This window comes from Salmo trutta, chromosome 36 (genome assembly GCF_901001165.1).
Source record: "Salmo trutta chromosome 36, fSalTru1.1, whole genome shotgun sequence".
Taxonomy (NCBI): domain Eukaryota; kingdom Metazoa; phylum Chordata; class Actinopteri; order Salmoniformes; family Salmonidae; genus Salmo; species Salmo trutta.
This window is the reverse complement of record NC_042992.1, coordinates 30,944,454-30,957,379: the sequence shown is the minus strand read 5'-3', so window position 1 is coordinate 30,957,379 and position 12,926 is coordinate 30,944,454. Positions and strand designations below refer to the sequence as shown.

The following is a 12,926-nucleotide window of genomic DNA, read 5'->3' as shown; positions in this document are numbered from 1 at the left end:
ACATATGTTTCTGACTCATATCGGTTGCTTTTTAGGAGCAGTCTTTAAGTTTTCTGTGAGTCAGATTATTTCTGTGGCTTCTGTTATGTGGCTTCTGTTATTGATAGAAGAACATCTGAGGTGTTTCTTACTGTTAGCAGTAAAACAGCTATTCCCCTAACAAGTCTTTAGCAGTGTGCCTAAATGATCTGAATTAACTGGAAAGGTGAAAGCAATATGGCGTCATCCCCATCACTAGCCATGCCACAATAAGGCTTGGAAGGGATAATAGCAGTACTAATCCCCCACTCCATCTGCACAGCACTAAGCAACCTAAAACCAGTATAATAAATCGTTAATGGCATGTTCCACAGTGGCCCTGCCCTTCCATCTCTGACATAACCCGTAAACCCCACCCCCTTCATGTCCATTGTGCTCCACCTACCAAGACCTCTCTCATGAATTCTTAATGCCTGTGATGCCCAGCAGATGGCAGCTGTGGGTGATATTAGAAAACAAAGCCAGCAGACTGTGTTCGTGAGGAACTGTAACTCATACCCCACAGTGGCCCAAGGCCACTCACACTCCTCACATCTCACTGAATACCTTTAGAAAATATATAGTTTTGTGAGTTTGGTCCAGCCAATGTAATATGCTGAAATTCTCACTCCTTTGGTCACTTGTTGGCAAATTGTACATCATTGCTACATGTGGTATAATGTCCCTTCTACTGTCTAGCAGTGAATGACATTTGTGTAGTTAGGTAATCATTTTCTGAAGACAAAAAACTATCAATACATTTCAAAGCATTTTCTGTTCATATTTTTTTAATCAAAACTCCTCTTTTAAGATGTTTACAGCACACAAAACACCAAACAGATAACTTGTCACAACAGCCAAGGATGGAAAATAATCTATATTGAGTGTGTTGGGTCAGACTTTGGCCCCTTGACCTGTGCTTTATATTAAAACAAAATGACAAAAACTTTTATAAAAAAAAAAAAACATGAAACACCAAACAGTTGGAACTGAAACTATTTACATATTGCCTTACAAATAATAGATTAAAGTTCCTGCTATGTAAAATACCAGTACAACTATAAACTAACTTGCATCAACAGCAAAACAAAGGTAAAAATGTACTTAGGGATGCGATTAAATCCTAAATCCGAAGCAGTTTGACCTTAACTTTACAATGAAAACATTACGGCCGTGCCACTCTGTCACCTTTACCGCGACAACAGCATTAACAGTCAGGCTACAGTATTTCAAGCTGTAAACAGATTTGGCCTTGTTGACCCATCTGTTATGGATGGATGTTAAGGCCAAACCGCCAGGTTTGATTTAGACTAGAGATTACCAGCCCTGGTCCTAGAAAGCCACAGCTCTATGGCCCTCACAAATGTTTTGGGGTCAGTTTGCACATCAGTTGGCAGTGCGACTCCCCAGGAGTCTGTTAGACTACTGTTTTGGACCTCCCCATCTCCCACTATTTTTTACATTTCTAAAACAAGTCATATACTGTGTGAGGGATTAAACAGTCTTTGCTATGCTATTTTACACGAGACAGGACTTTCATTGATGGGTGGAAACTATCTGGTACAAAATGCATTGAGGGGAAAGAGGAGACCGCTTGTGGCAGACAACGATGACGGTAGAGGTTCCTGAACTTCCTGTTGCCTCTTTTCTAGCCTGGTATCCCTGGCTGCCTGAGTAGTGAGCGTGGTGCTGTGTAGAGTGCTGTCCTGTAGGGGGCATTCTTTCCTCACCGTGGCCCAGAGAGGTAGATGAGACTTGGCTGGACCATAGAGAACGATAAGAGGCCTCTAGTGGCCAAAAGGCCGTATTAGCATGGGCAGCGCCATTGAGGGCTTCCAACATTTTAATTTAGTCAACTGCGTGGAACTTCCAACTTCATTGACTGATCCCTCCTGGTGACCCTGTTGGAGTAATGTCCAACTGGGTCATCAGGCAGAATCAGCCAATCGTAAAGAAGAAAATTGACTACTTCAAAATGGAGATTGCCTTAATGGTGCTGCTCATGCTGTCACAGACACTATAATGGCACAGATACAAAGATGAGTCCTCTATCTATCTCCATGGGCTGGACTGGACTCTGGGCTGCGTGGCCTGTCATGGGTCTTGGAACGCCATTGGATGTTTGTTGAACACTGACGTCAACGAGGGACAGTGTGGGCCACTTCTGTTGTGCTGGTCATTGTTGCGACAGCCCTTCTTAAATTAGCCCATAACACACCTCTAGTTGCAACTGATCATATCATTGGCAAGCAATTCGAGATAAATCCAGCCCCCCCCATCCATTTATTTTCGAGCCCTTACACATTGAAGAGATTTGAGGTGGTCATTTAACATGGAATGATTAACAAATTAATTGTCGATAAAATCTCATTTTCATACTGTATCTCATATATATAAAAACGAAAGAAACAGCCTCTACAGTGATATCTATGGTATACAAAGAGAAACAATCTGCAAGATCACACTTTTTTGTGGTTATTGTTCTACAGCTTGGATCTGGATCCAGAGGTTCGCTGGGGAAAGACAAGCCTAGTCGTCATCGTCGTCGTCATCTTCATCATCCTCCCCTTCATCCTCAGCATCCCTCTTCCTCTTCTCCCCTTTGACTCCTGCCTTCTCTGCACAGGACAAAAGCCAATCAAAATGTCAGAATTTGTCTGAGATATATATATATATATATATATATATTTTTTTTTAAGTGGTGACAATCATTTCTAATCAGGACCAAGTAAAAATGAACAATGGCAAGCAAATCCAATTGGCATTTCCCTTAATTCAGAATTCGATGAAATCATATCCACAGGCTGTGTGGGAGTTGATACACAACCCACTGTATGTTCCGCACCCACATACCCATCTCAAAAACACCTGAGGGAAAACAAACACAGTACCACCAGTATACATCTGTTCAGTCACGTAACAAAGTCCACCCTGTAGACTGAATTACCACTAGCGAAACACTGCAAGAGAGGATAACATGCTGACCTTAATGGTCGCGTTGCGTGCGCGAGCGTTGCAAAATAAAATGTATGCATACATGTCATTCAATCTTTGCACCCACACTAACAGTATTGGGTATATGCTTCTATAATACTGTTCGCGAGCGTCTGCGTTGCCAGGCGCTAAAATAGAACTTGATTCTTTTTGTGATGCAGAACGCGCTGCAAGTCCTGCCTCTCCCATCTCCTCATTGGTTTTTAGAAGCATATACCCAAGTGCCATCTTCTCATTGGTTTTTAGAAGCATATACCCAAGTGCCATCTTCTCATTGGTTTTTAAAACATATACCCAAGTGCCATCTTCTCATTGGTTTTTAAAACATATACCCATGTGGGTGATTGAAAGACGAACTGAGGTCGGTTGCGGTACTGCACCTTATTATGAAAGTTAGTTGCCAATCACCATATAAAGTCCAAAGAAAAAGAAGCCTGGAAGGAGGCGAGATGACTAGAAACGATTCGGTTTACCTTTTATCTGTGGATGAATTGTCGGAGTAAAGGACCTTGTACATTTCAGGTAAAATAACAACAATGTTTATATCCCAGGACAAATTAGCTAGCAACAGCAAGCTATCTAACTAAATTGCCATAAATGTCTAATGCTTTTCGACCTGTCCCCAAATTAATATAATTGGTTTAGAGTTTGTTTTGATATTTCAACCTGTGTATCACGTTTGGTGTGGGGGGACAAAGTCAATTTGCGCACGATGGCGAGTGGTTTGGGCATGGTGTAAGGAATCCATTTTGGTTTCACGTTAATGTAGTTCTCTTGCATCAAAGTACACTTTCAAAGGCTCCCCAATACCTCAGATCTAATCTTGCTGGCAATTTTATATAGGAGAGTTCTGATTTATACTCCTTGCACACACAGGTGAGTGTGCTGCTTACTGATGTAATGTCACAGTAGGCACAGCTTTCAAATCAGAGTGCAGAAGGAGTAGCTCACTTGCACACATGGGGCCTTTGGCTGCATTCACAAGGTAATAACTAAATGGCCTGAACCATCTCTGGATTACATGTCCACAACCTGCAATAACTGTAAAGTCGAAAGGAATGATCTTCCTAAGGTGCAGGGAGTTATTCCAACCTTGTTTTAAGTGTAGAGGGTAGACCTAGCTTGGCTCCAGAGGTCAATGCTAGCAACTGCTCTCAATGGGGGAATCGCACACGGATCAGTGACAAATGAATACAAATCACACAGTGCTGAGGAACGGATCAATAGAAGTCAAACCCTCCTGTGTCAAAGAGCCAATGCCCCTATGTTCTGAGTCCATGTCACAAATTGAGTAACAGCCAACCTGTGATCAATGTTAATAGACATTAGTATACAAAACATTAAGAACACTGACCAGGTGAAAGCTATGATCCCTTATTGATGTCACTTGCTAAATCCACTTCAATCAGTGTAGATGCAAGGAATCATTTTTAAGCCTTGAGAAAATTGAGACATGGATTGTGTATGTTTGCCATTCAGAGGGTGCATGGGCAAGACAAAGGATTTAAGTGCCTTTGAACAGGGTATTGTAGTAGGTGCCAGGTGCACCTGTTTCAGTGTGTCAAGTACCGCAACGCTGCTGGGTTTTTAACGCTCAACAGTTTCCTGTCAATATCAAGAATGGTCCACCACCCAAAGGACATCCAGCCAACTTGACAACTGTAGGAAGCATTGAAGTCAACATGGGCCAGCATCCCTGTGGAACGCTTTTGACACCTTGTAGAGTCCATGTCCCAACGAATTGAGGCTGTTCTGAGCGCAAAATGGGGGAGTGCCCGTGCAACTGAACATTAGGAAGGTGTTCCAAATATTTGGTATACCTGGTGTATGTTGACGACAACAATAGATCTGTGTCAGACAAACACATCTGACCCTTTCCAGGCTAGAGTCCATGTACTTGGGTGATTACTAGTGACAGGTCAATAATAATTATTGTCCTCACCTTTTCCATCCTCCTCCTCTGCGTAGTCATCATCATCCTCTTCATCCTTAGGGGTGGGAGGAGTTAACATTCTTTAATTAAGCATTGGGAAATAAGACTTAAGATGTTCTGGAAAAAACATGACAAATATTCCAGTTGTCTCACCTGGATCTTTTCCTTCATTAGGTAAGAGAGCCCAACCTCTCTTCCTTCCGAGACCTCCTCCTCCTCCTCGTCATCTTCGTCATCATAGTCCCCTGTCGGTCCGGCTCCGTCCTCCCCCTCATCATCTATGATGAAGAAGCATTTCGTTCAACAAAGTTCCGCTTAAATATCACTGACACCACGTTGTTGGGTTGTGGTTGCCATACTCACCATCAGCGTCTGCCTCTGAGTCAGGGGCCTCGTTGTCCTCCTGGTCGAAGCCGTCCAGGTAGGTGACCTGAGGCAGCAGCTCAAAGATGCTCTCACGGTACTCCTCCAGTGTGGTGATTTCACAGTTAAACAGGTCCAGGCTCTTCAGGTTCTTCAGATTTTGCTGTGGTTTTACAGAGAAGAGGTGAGAGCACAACATCCTATCAGACAATCCTTAATGAATTCTCTCCAAGTACTAGTCTCCTTGTGAATGGGATGATTAGTTTGTACTATAATATAATACCCGAAGCTAACAGTAGTTTTCCCAGATACTATAAAACCAGCAGCCTCAGGGCCGACTCTAGCCTTTTGGGGGCCCTAAACGAGATTTGGTTGCAGTTTTAAAGCTAGTTTCCTGCAATTCTACACATTTTGCCATGACTTATGCCATGTTCATGATAGCTGAGTGAGAGTGACTAACAAATCAGTGGAGGCCCCTGGAGGTCAGGGCCACGATTACTGCAGGTTTAGATAGCTGGCTAGACTAACTTACAGATCTAAAAATTGTTAGCTGACATGGCTAATTAAGTGACTGTCAGTGACTGACATAAGCGAGAAATTGCTGATGCACAACAAAATGTTTTACTTGCACCTTGTGTATTCTACTATACTAAGTCTCAACAGTAAGTTATCGTTATTCATTGTGTATTTATTCCTAGTGTTTTCTTTTTTCCTTCTGCATTGTTGAGAAATCATTTCACTGTTAGTCTACGCAGGTTGTTTACGAAGCATGTGACAATTTGATTTAAGACCTTGACTGAGTCCCAAAAAACAGTTTATGCCTGGAACCGCATAATGCTACAACTGTAGCATTAACGACTCTACTCACCAGGGCCTCAACGTTGCTCAGCTCCTTTATCTTGTTGCCACTCAGGTTTAGATACGTCAGGTTGGGGGATTTCTCTGAAAGTGTCTCCAAATGACCTGAGATGTTGTTGTCACTCAGCTCCAACTGTGAGGAAAGAATATAATAATTTCTTGATTAATCATTTAGGAAAAAAAATGTTATCCTGCATATCAAATATTGGGAGTAAAGCCAGAGTGGCTTATAATTCTGCTAACTAAATTATTTTCAGTGAGATAATTGATTGCTCAAAAAGACCCAGCTTCCCTACTCACCTTGCGCAGTTTGGGCAGTGAGGGTAGCTTTGCCAGGGAGGTGAGTCCAACGTTGACCATGCTGAGGAATTCCAGCTCCTTGAAGTCATCTGTCAGGCCCTCTACTTCACCATCACTGGTGCGGCAGTTATCCACCACCAGCTCTGCCACCTGTAGGAATAGTCATCACCATACATTGGACACTCTTGAAAATGAGATGGTGCATCTCAAGAGATTTCATCCCGCAAAATGTTAAATAAACAAAATCATTAAACCAAATTAAATGCTTAGCTAGTTTGTTGCATTTTTAATGACAAAGGCAAACGTTTTATTTGTTTGGTTTAATTCACCATTTTGTAATATTATTGCATGATGATTGGAAAAGCTGACCCTTGACCTAAAGTCAGCTGTTTCCTGTGAGAACACATGCCTTTTCAAAAATGTTCTGCTTGAATGCCTTGTGTGGACACAAGACTGAAGCCCTGTCTGGAAAAATGCCACGGCTGGAGTAGCTGACTAGCTACAAGGCTTCAAAAGAGGTAACAATATGAATGTGCTAACCAATGATGTGTATAAACCCTGGATGATTGACAGGGGGCACTGTATTGAAGCCACCGCACAGCCATCTTAGCACTCCTCTATTGTATCTTTTTTTTGGAAGCTATAGAAACATTTAATAATGTCTACGTTCTTTGACATTTATTCTATTACAGACATGTTCATGCATACTTAAATTATATTATGTGCGCTAAATAAAACATTAAAAACATTTCTTAATGTATTTTTTTTCTGTACTAATATTACTGTCCCCACTATAACGACAAATACTTAAATACATGTAACTTTGTCCTTTAAACATTTAATTGAAATACTGTAGAATTACATTCATTCCTATGGAGGAAATGGGGAGTGCCAATATGGCTGACTGGTGGCTTCAAAGCCTCTCAATGGCCAATACATACACTACATGACCAAAAGTATGTGGACACCTGCTCGTTGAACATTCATTCCAAAATCATGGGCATTAATATAACAGTCTCCACTCTTCTGGGAAGGTTTTCCACTAGATGTTGGAACAATGCTGCATGGACTTCAGCAACAAGAGCATTAGTGAGGTCGGGCACTGACTTTGGGCAATTTGGCCTGGCTCGCAGTCGGCATTCCAATTCATCCCAGAGGTGTTCAATGGGTTTGAGGCCAGGGCTCTGTGCAGGCCAGTCAAGTTCTTCCACATAGATCTCAACAAACCATTTCTGTATGGACCTCGCTTTGTGCACGGGGGTATTGTCCTGCTGAAACAGGAAAGGGCCTTTCCCAAACTGCCACAAAGTTGGAAGCACAGAATTGTCTAAAATGTCATCGTATGCTGTAGCATTAAGATTTCCCTTCACTGGAACTAAGGGGCCTAGCCTGAATCATGAAAAACAGCCCACGACTATTATTCCTCCTCCACCAAACTTTACAGTTGGCACTATGCATTCAGGCAGGCAACGTTCTCCTGGCATCCGTCAAACCCAGATTTGTCCGTCGGACTGCCAGATAGTTAAGAGTAATTCATCACTCCAGAGAAGGCGCTTCCAATGCTCCAGAGTCCAATCGCAGTGAGCTTTACACCACTCCAGCTGATCTTTGGCATTGTGCATGGTGATCTTAGGCTTGTGTGTGGCTGCTCGGCCGTGGAATCCCATTTCATGAAGCTCCCGACGAACAGTTGTGCTGACGTTGCTTCCAGAGGCAGTTTGGAACTCGGTAGTGAGTGTTGCAACCGAGGACAGACGCATTTTACGTGCTTCAGCACTCAGCGGTCCCGTTCTGTGAGCTTGTGTGGCATACCACTTCGCGGCTGAGCCGTTGTTGCTCCTAGATGTTTACACTTCACAATAACAGCACTTACAGTTGACCGGGGAAGCTCTAGCAGGGCAGAAATTTGACCAACTGACTTGTTGGAAAGGTAGCATCCTATGACCGTGCCACATTGAAAGTCACTGGGCTCTTCAGTACGGGCCATTCTACTGCCAATGTTTGTCTATGGAAATTGCATGGCTGTGTGCTCGATTTTATACACCCATCAGCAACGGGTGTGGCTAAAAAAGATGAATCCACTAATTGGAAAGGGTGTCCACATACTTTTGGTGATGTAGTGTAGCAACAGCAATCCAGGGATTACAGTGCATTCGGAAAGTATTCAGACCCCTTGACTTTTTCCACAATTTGTTACGTTTGCTTTATTCTAAAATGGATTAAATAAATAAAAAATTCCTCAATCTATACACAATACCCCATAATGACAAAAGGAAAACCAGGTTTTTTATAAATGTTTGCAAATGTATATAAAAAAAACATACCTTATTTACATAAGTATTCAGACCCTTTGCTATGAGACTCGAAATTGAGCTCTGGTGAATCCTGTTTCCATTGATCATCCTTGAGATGTTTCTACAACTTGATTTGAGTCCACCTGTGGTAAATTCAATTGATTGGACATGATTTGGAAAGGCACACACCTGTCTATATAAGGTCCTACATTTGACAGTGCATGTCAGAGCAAAAAACAAGCCATGAGGTCAAAGGAATTGTCCGCAGAGCTGAGACAGGATTGTGTCGAGGCACCGATCTGGGGAAGGGTACCAAAAATGTCTGCAGCATTGAAGGTCTCCAAGAACACAGTGGCCTCCATCATTCTTAAATGGAAGAAGTTTGGAACCACCAAGACTCTTCCTAGAGCTGGCCGCCCGGCCAAACTGAGCAATCGGAGGAGAAGGGCCTTGGTCAGGAAGATGACCCAGAACCCGATGGTCACTCTGACAGAGCTCCAGAGTTCCTCTGTGGAGGTGGGAGAACCTTCAAGTCGGACAACCATCTCTGCAGCACTCCACCAATTAGGCCATTATGGTAGAGTGGCCAGACGGAAGCCACTCCTCAGTAAAAGGCACGGCAGCCTGCTTGGAGTTTGCCAACAGGCACCCAAAGGACTCTCAGACCATGAGAAATCAAGATTCTCTGGTCTGATGAAACAAAGATTGAACTCTTTGGCCTGAATGCCAATTGTCACGTCTGGAGGAGACCTGTAAACATCCTTATGGTGGTGGTGGCATCATCATGCTATGGGGATATTTTTTAGTGGCAGGGACTAGGAGATTAGTCAGGATAAAGGTAAAGATGAACAGAGCAAAGTACAGAGATCCTTGATGAAAACCTGCTCCAGAGCGCTCAGAACATCAGACTGTGGCAAAGGTCCACCTTCCAACAGGACAACAACCCTAAGCACACAGCCAAGACAACGCAGGATTGGCTTCAGGTCAAGTTTCTGAATGTCCTTGAGTTGCCCAGCCAGAGCCTGGACTTGATCCCTAACGAACATCTCTGGAGAGACCTGAAAATAGCTGTGCAGTGACGCTCCCCAACCAACCTGACACAGCTTGAGAGGATCTGCAGAGAAGAATGGGAGAAACTCCCCAAATACGGGTGCGCCAATCTTGTAGCGTCATCTACAAGAAGACTTGAGTCTAATCGCTTCCAAAGGTGCTTCAACAAAGTACAGAGTAAAGGGTCTGAATACTTATGTAAATGTCATATTTCCGTTTTTGTTACATTTGCTAAAAAATCTAAAACATGTTTTTGCTTTGTCAGTATGGGGTATTGTGTATAGATTAATGAGGGGGGAAAACGATTTAATCAATTTTAGAATAAGGCTGTTAAAGTCACAAAATGTGGAAAAAGTCAAGGGGTCTGAATACTTTCCGAATGCACTGTATGATCGTACCTTTTAAAATGGTAAATAATACGCACCTCAAAACAAGAGATGGTAAAGGAGGCAGGTATTGTCACAGCCTTAGTCTGGTTTAATCTTCACCTAATGCCTCTCGATTGTAAAGGACCAGTTCTGTGCACATCTCTATTGTCGTTGAGTGAGAAACAGTGGAGATGTAGCCTACATCTATTAATGGACTTCACTGCTGAATGTACAGCAGTTATGTAACTACAGAAATGGTAAGAGAAATAGGTTTGTCGAAGGCTAGAGTCAGTGGCATGAATGACTGGGGACCTGATTTGTCAATCCTCAAACAAGCGCCGTCTCTGAGGGTTGGGGGATTTACTGTAGCCTAATCTACTAAATTGGGGGGAGGTCTGAGCCCCGCACGCCATCTGCCATATTACTTAAATTCATAAAACGCAGAACAGGACTGCAAACGCTGCTACACTTGAATGTGTACATATACGTTTTACAAAGACGTCGTCGTTAATCATCCCGAGGAAAAGCCTGTCGTTACATAATCACTACATCATGGAGGCAAAATAGACAACTTGCTTTCCGATGGGAGTACAAGTAGGCTATTTAAATGGCCGGCTGAGTGAATCGTATAGGCTATATGAAATTCGCTTGGAAGTAGACTTTCTAAATGTTGATTTAGGCCTACATGTAACGTTAGCCGTTTAATAGGCACAATTTATCCATTTACTTATCTAAATCGAGTTAAACTGGTAATCGCCGTCAAAATGTGCTCGTGTATAGATGTAACAAAATGACTTCCACTCCCCGCCCGTCAGAAACAGGGCTCAACAGCCTGTACTGTAGAAAAAAATCCGCTACACTGACGCGCCGTAGACAGTGACTCCGCGTCTCGCTCCGACAACCGTCAGCTTGCGTGCATGCTGGTTTTATATTGCTTCTAAATTCTTGCAGGCGCTGTTCATTCGAGTATTGATGTTTAAATCCCGTGGACTTTTAAAAATGCTACGGTAAAATAAGTGGGTCTTAGCTAAAACCATTCGATTAGTAAAATGTCCGCTCAGAGAAACCAACCAGCTTGTTTTGACATTTGGTTAACCTGGTAAGATCTGTCAAAAGCCTCGTTACGCAAGGAAAGCTTGAGTTTTTAAATTCGACTGAAAGTTATTTGCATCGGCATTCATATGGAATAACATCAGGCAACTTCCAAGACAAACCAATTAATCGCTTCCTGAAGGCTATCAAAAGTTATTTTACATTTCCATATCAGTTGTGAATTCTCTATTTGGATTAGCTTGCTATATTACAGTAGTCAACACGACGTCAGCTAAGCCCTATTAAGATGTTATTGGCTTTTCACAATTTTAATTATTCTCACAACAATAGCATAAATTGGAGCGGAATGTGTTCTTCATAATTATGTCCGCTCCGCCACCTTGAACATCCAATGGATCTCTGTCCGGCCGCAAGACAAGGAGGATGATGGCAAAGACAGTGTTGCAGATCTATAAAATGCTATTAGAATCACAAAGCGATTTAAATTGCTTTGTGGATACTTCCAGCTCGTTTTTGTACAGCAACCAACATATGTTGTGATCGGACGAATAATCAGAATCCAAAACAACAAAAAACTTCAACCTAATCGGACTCGCATCCTCTGTTGTCAATGTGCAGAGCGGAGGCTCCTAAGAAATCCTGCTCTTCTCTGGGTTATCGGCTCGCATAGTTATCACCTCAAATTTAAGATAAATAATGGCAAGATAACTTACCTCCGCTGGTGTCCTATTCCTCAATTCTAAACTGATCCTCTTTTTCATCTCCATTATTAGTCAAATATAAAACACTAGGTTAACGTAAAATAAAAAAATAAAAATATGGCAATAAAATGTTCAACTCCAGAGTTTGGACCCACAGCTCGGTTTTCTTGTATGGCCACAGTTCTACTGATCCTCCATGATACTTAGCACCCAGCCCCCTCTATCAAATCCCGCCCTATGGAGCTCTTGATAGGCCAGTTCTCTCTTCCTTCATCTTAATCGGATGATTGAAACGCCAATCAAACAGATCATGCAGTTCAACATAATCCGCCTCTGACGACGGAGGTGATTGGTTGTGATTGCGCGCGCAGTAGATTTAGATGGGTCAACGCGAACGTCAATATCATCGTTTTAAACCACCCGGTCTTCCTTTGAAACCGTCGGGGGCGTCACTAGTTAACACAGCCACAAAGTCGTAATTATGGCTAAACCACGCTAATTAAAAAAATGTATCGTATTAAAATCTGATTTTAAAAGTAACCGTAACTTTAACCACACTGCTAACCTTATGACTCACCGTAATCTTAAATTAAGACCAAAAAACTGCTGATCCGATTTTTCTCGGACATTTTTTTTCTCCGGACTAAAGATCCTGAAACTTCTGCACATGTGCGGATCACGTTCTGCGCATGTGTTCATGTTCTACTTTAAACACAGGCCATGTTCGAGAGAATCTAAACATTAATGTATCATTGGTAAATTGTGACTGAATCAGTAGGCTACTAGTTATTTATGATGTAAGGTTTGTAGATCAGTCAGTCACCTGCACTGTCGAAAACCACAGTCTCTGCTCTACCAGAGATCTGTATATAATGAAGAGATGCTCATATCTCCGCCCTAACAATGGGAGTCGTTTAAAAAAAATGTATTTTACCAGATAAATTGACTGAGAACACATTCTCATTTACAGCAACAACCTGCGGAATAGTTACAG

General features: G+C 42.4%; 1 protein-coding gene across 3 annotated transcripts; it reads right to left on the bottom strand.

The window, feature by feature from the left end:
* Window positions 1–788: 788 nt before the first annotated feature.
* On the bottom strand, window positions 789–12,561 carry LOC115175853 (acidic leucine-rich nuclear phosphoprotein 32 family member E). 3 transcript variants are annotated; one of them, XM_029735416.1, is made up of 7 exons: window positions 12,510–12,561; window positions 6,467–6,616; window positions 6,177–6,299; window positions 5,309–5,471; window positions 5,099–5,223; window positions 4,955–5,000; window positions 789–2,636 (listed from the first exon to the last, which is right to left on the bottom strand). In XM_029735416.1, the coding sequence occupies exons 2-7, from the start codon at window positions 6,524–6,526 to the stop codon at window positions 2,548–2,550; spliced, it is 606 nt and encodes a 201-aa protein (XP_029591276.1). In that variant the 5' UTR covers window positions 6,527–6,616; window positions 12,510–12,561; the 3' UTR covers window positions 789–2,547. The 3 variants fall into 3 exon arrangements, with proteins under 3 accessions (XP_029591276.1, XP_029591274.1, XP_029591275.1); XM_029735414.1 differs by lacking the exon at window positions 12,510–12,561 and adding an exon at window positions 11,945–12,141; XM_029735415.1 differs by lacking the exons at window positions 789–2,636; window positions 12,510–12,561 and adding an exon at window positions 11,945–12,141 and having other exon boundaries at window positions 4,987–5,025.
* Window positions 12,562–12,926: the final 365 nt, after the last annotated feature.